This window comes from Henckelia pumila, chromosome 3 (assembly GCF_033568475.1).
Source record: "Henckelia pumila isolate YLH828 chromosome 3, ASM3356847v2, whole genome shotgun sequence".
NCBI lineage: Eukaryota > Viridiplantae > Streptophyta > Magnoliopsida > Lamiales > Gesneriaceae > Henckelia > Henckelia pumila.
The window spans coordinates 412,623-417,622 of record NC_133122.1 but is presented as its reverse complement, the minus strand read 5'-3'; the positions used below and the strand labels follow the sequence as shown (position 1 = coordinate 417,622).

The window sequence follows — 5,000 nt, the reverse complement described above, 5'->3', positions numbered from 1 at the left end:
CTTAGTGCTTGACTCGTTGCAGCTACTCATTGGTGTTGGGATTTAATTAAAATATAGTAGCTTTCGTTTTATGCATGCAATGTGCTAATATTTTTGCTTGCGTGGCTATTATATTTGTAGTGCCCATTGACGTGCCCAGCTTAAGTTCTTTCACCAAGATCGTGGTTTGCTTTGTGCTTTGATTTAAATTCTTCGATTTGTTGGGCCTCCTACTATCGCCCAACAATCTTTGGATCGTTTTGAGTAGTGTTGTGATTGTGCTTGCCGTGAGCTTATTACTCTGTTGCTGGGTTTGAGTTTGACCCTTGGAGCTATAATCTTGCCTTGCATCGTAGTGGAGCTCGAGCTAGCACTGCCCCTTTCTTTTATTTTCATTACTTTTTGCTGTTATTGGATTGCCTGTGTTCGTTGCTTAGTGCAGGAGTGTCCAAGATAGAGATTCTCTTGCTTGCTTTGGCCGAGTGCACTATAGCTCAAGGTATCTGGCTTGATCCCTTTTACTTTCTGTTTTGTGTGCTCTTCTACCTCGCCTGCTGTTTCTTGTGTTGTGGTGAAAGGGCTTAGTGGTTGTGGTGGTTGTTATTGGTTGGGTGCTACAATGAGCACCGAATATGCTAATCATTCGGCTACTGATGGGGCTTCTTCGAGTGGTATTGAGAAACCAAGGGATCAAGAACTCATGTCAAAGTTTATTGCTAAGAATCCAGAAAACACCTTTGCTAGTTTATTCCGAGACAATCGATTGCTGGAGGAAGATTGCCTTTTAAAATATGTACAGCCCACAGAAGGGCAGATTACCCTTTCTTTCGAAGAAATTGGTTCAGTGAAAACTTTGGGCCCTTTCTTGGTTGGATGCGTGGTTGGGAGAAAGCTAAGGGGGTATGTGGTCAAGGAAATTATCAAACAATGGGGCTGTAAAGCCAGGTTTGAGCTACACGATAGTGGATGGATTATGTTCTTTTTCCATAATGATGAAGAGAAAAAGAGGGTGCTAGAGGGTGGCCCATATCTTGTTTACGGGAGACATTTGTTCCTTAAAGAATTACCCCCGTGCTTCCTCTTCCGGGTTGAAGATATGTTAATGTTGCCTTCTTGGGTCCAAATCCACGGCCTCCCTGCTGATTGTTGGACAGCCAAAGCGCTTAGAAAGATTGCCTCGGTCCTCGGCAAACCAATCCATACGGATGTCCTCACGATGTCTAAAGGCAAAAGCTTATTTTCTAGAGTATTGTTAGAGATGGATTCTTCACTACCAAGGATTTATGAGTACCCTCTTCTCCTCCCTAATGGTATTAGGACAAACCTGAGATTTGTTTATGAGACAGAACCTAAATATTGTGCAAATTGTAATTCTCTTGGGCATTCTAATGAGCAATGCCGATGGTTTGGGAACCCAGCTGAAAAAGAAGCACCCGAGGGGGCTGCCCATAACAAGAATCAAACTGGCAATGAGCAACCTAAGCCTCGTAGCAAATCTAGGGGGCCTGGACAGCGAGATCGGAGTAGGCCTAGGGATGGATGCCGTGGGGGAGGGGGATGGCGTGGTGGCCCTTGGGGCAGAGGGCGTGGTCGGGGCCCTGTAGGAGGTGGCCGTGGCTTTGCAGGTGGTGGTCGTGGCCCTGCTGGGGGGGCACTAGGCTCTGACCAGGGTGCTCATGAAGGCACGGGTGATAATGGATTAGACATTGATAATAACCCACCCCTTGTGCAAGATGTGGAACATCTCGAAGATGAGGGCATGGTTTTAGAAATTCCGGGAAGTAATGGGGAAGAAAAGTTTGTAGTGGAAGTCTTTGAAGGTGATGGAGATGAAGAGGGTTTTGAAAAAGTGGTTAGTAAGCAAACAAAAAAAAAGCTCAAGTACCTTAAGCGATTGTCGAGACCTAGCAATTCGGGAGGATCAAGCTCTAGCTTAACTGAGTACATTGAGGTGGATCCTAGGACATGGCTTCCCAATATGACCGCGAAGTCCTTTCTATTAAACCAAGCACAAATCAGGGCTAGGCGACTTAAGGTCGTCTCTCGCCACCCATGAAGATTTCAAGTTGGAACATGAGGGGTTTCAATAAGCCCCTCAAACAAAGGCACGTTCAAGGCGTGTTGAAAAAATACAACTTGAGCATCCTTGGGTTACTTGAAGTAAAGGTTAATGTTAATCTTGTGGATAGAATGATGAATACTAAATTCCCTGGTATGTCTTTCATGCACAACTTTCATATGTGCACGAACAGTCGTATCCTTGTTATGTGGGAGAGTAAGGCTGTGAGGCTAGACGTTCTTGGTATGTCTGATCAAGTTATTCATGTCTCAGTTGTGTGCCTTCATTCTCAGAGAGTATTTTTAGCTTCTTTCATCTATGGCAGGAATTCGGTGGTGGCTTGGAGGCCTCTTTGGGATTTTCTGATCAACCATGGGGAGAATATTTCCCTCCCCTGGATCCTGTTAGGGGACTTTAACTGTGTGAGATACCCTCATGAGAAGATGGGTGGCAATCCTATTGTCCCGAAAGATATGGCAGATCTAAGAAATTGTATCAATCGGTTGGAGCTCTCAGATGTGAATCATGTTGGTTTCTACTACACTTGGTTTAGCCTGGCTGTTTCTTCTAAGCTTGATCGAGTTATGGTCAACCATCATTGGAGTGAATCGAATTTGGATGTATTTGCTGACTTTGTGGCACCAGGTTGCTTTTCTGACCATACTTGTTGTGTGGTTTCCATCTTCAGGGATATCACTCGTTGTGCCACACCTTTTAAATTCTTCAATATGTGGGCTACCCACCCGGATTTTCTATAGTTAGTCAGGAAAAACTGGTGGTTCAGTGGGGGTGGCACAACACAATTCCTCCTCAAGAAAAAGCTACACGGGATGAAAAGAGTGTTGAAACAGCTTAATGAGCGTCATTTCAGTCATATCTCTAGTCGAGCAAAGCGTGCGAGTGAGGAGCTTACAGAGGCCCAATCTAATGCCCTTAACTCTGGAGTTATAGACAACTCAATTGTGTCTCTTAGGAGAAAAGCAGAATTCCTTCTTGAAGCGGAGCGCTTGTTTCTCTCCCAAAAGGCCAAATGTGAGTATCTCAAACATAGTGACAGATGCTCCAAATTCTTCCATGGTATGATAAAAAGGAACATCAAGAGAAATAAGATTGTGGCCCTCACTCTCAGAGATGGTTCCACATCCATGGATCAAAATGAAATAGCGGATGAATTTGTGAATTTCTATCGGGCTTTGTTGGGCTGGAGTTTGGAGAGAGATACCCTGGATACTTCCCTTGTTGCGCCTGGTCCAAAGGTGGAGGAGGCCAGATGGGAGGTATTAATTAGAGATGTGAGTGTGGAGGAAGTCAAGAGTGCTCTGTTCAACATTGAGGATGACAAAGTTCTAGGCCCGGATGGTTTCGGGGCTGCTTTCTTTAAGAAGGCTTGGTCCATTGTTGACGGTGATGTTATTGCGGCTGTCTTGGAATTCTTTAGGAGTGGTAAGTTACTCAAATAGTGGAACCATGCTTCCATTGCGCTGGTGCCAAAGTCAGACCATGCCACTACAGTCAATGAATTCAGGCCAATATCGTGTTGTACAGTGTTCTATAAAATCATTGCCAAGATCCTGACTAATAGATTAGTGGATGTGATTGAGCCTTTGATTAGTCAAGCTCAAGCAGCATTTGTTCCAGGTAGGTCAATTGTGGAAAACATTCACATGGCCCAAGAAATGCTGAAGCATTATGCTAGGAAGAGAGGTTCTCCCCATTGCATCTTAAAGATAGACCTCCAAAAAGCCTATGATACGGTTCACTGGGAATTTCTACTGGATACTCTGCGCTTCCTCAATTTTCCCCCTCGGTTTATTGATTGGATTATGGAGTGCGTAAGCTCTACCTCCTACTCCATTTCATTAGGTGGAAAATTGTTTGGATTCTTCAAAGGGGCCAGAGGTCTTCGCCAAGGGGATCCTTTGTCTCCATTCCTCTTTGTGTTGTGCATGGAAATGCTCTCCAAATCCCTTCTTCATGCCTCTACGCTGGCATATTTCCAGTTTCACCCTAGGTGTAATCACTTTAACATCACCCACTTGGTATATGCTGACGATTTGTTGATTGTGTCAAAGGGTGATGTCCCAAGTGTAAAAATCATCCTGGATTGTGTTAGTAAGTTTGGGAAGATGGTTGGCCTCCGTGCTAATGAGATGAAATCCAATCTATTCATGGCAGCTGTCAAAGAACTAGATCGCAGTGAAATCATTCGTTTAAGTGGGTACCAGATTGGATCGTTTCCTTTTAGGTACCTTGGTATTCCACTTGCCTCTGGCAGACTCAGGGAAGGAGATTATAGTGGCCTGGTTGATGGGATTGCAAAGAAAATAGCCTCTTGGCCCAGACATACTCTATCCTATGCAGGGAAACTTGAATTACTTCGATATGTGGTTCAAGGGGTTGAGTGTTATTGGCTCTCTGTTCTCCCTATCTCTTGTGGAGTCATTGACAAAATTGACAAGATATGCAGGACTTTTATGTGGACTAGCAAACATCCTCCGATCGCTTGGAGGAAAGTTTGCTCTCCTGTGGAGGATGGGGGTTTGGGTCTTCGTGACTTGAGAATTTGGAATAAGACCCTATTAGCTAAAACACTCTGGGACATTCACAAAAATAAAGACACACTATGGGTGAAATGGATCAACCACTACTACTGGGATAACTTAGAGGAATGGAGAGCTCGAAAAGATGACAATATCCTCATCAAGAAATTGGTCGAGCTTAGAGATGAGCTTGCCGTTAGATTCAACGGTTGGACTAATGCAGCTTTGCAATTGGATACTTGGTTTCAAAAGAGGGATGGACTTACACTTCTTTATAAGAGCTTCTTTGATGGGGCGGGGAGATGGCCTTGGAAGCCAATTGTCTGGAAACCATACATCCTTCCTAAGAATAGAATTATTTTCTGGCTTGTCGCCCATGGAAAATGCCTTACTAAGGACCGTCAACCATACATCCAGGACCA

At 44.3% G+C, this 5,000-nt stretch overlaps 1 protein-coding gene across 1 annotated transcript in view; it reads left to right on the top strand.

Annotated features, from left to right (window-relative positions):
* The first annotated feature begins 2,052 nt into the window (after positions 1–2,052).
* Positions 2,053–5,000, top strand: part of LOC140886374 (uncharacterized) — a 7,569-nt gene continuing 4,621 nt past the window's right edge. Inside the window, exons 1-3 of the mRNA XM_073292925.1 lie at positions 2,053–2,683; positions 2,801–3,481; positions 3,584–5,000. The exon at positions 3,584–5,000 is cut by the window's right edge and continues 101 nt beyond it. Of these exons, the coding sequence (XP_073149026.1) occupies positions 2,053–2,683; positions 2,801–3,481; positions 3,584–5,000 (2,729 nt within the window). The remainder of the gene's footprint in view (positions 2,684–2,800; positions 3,482–3,583) is intronic.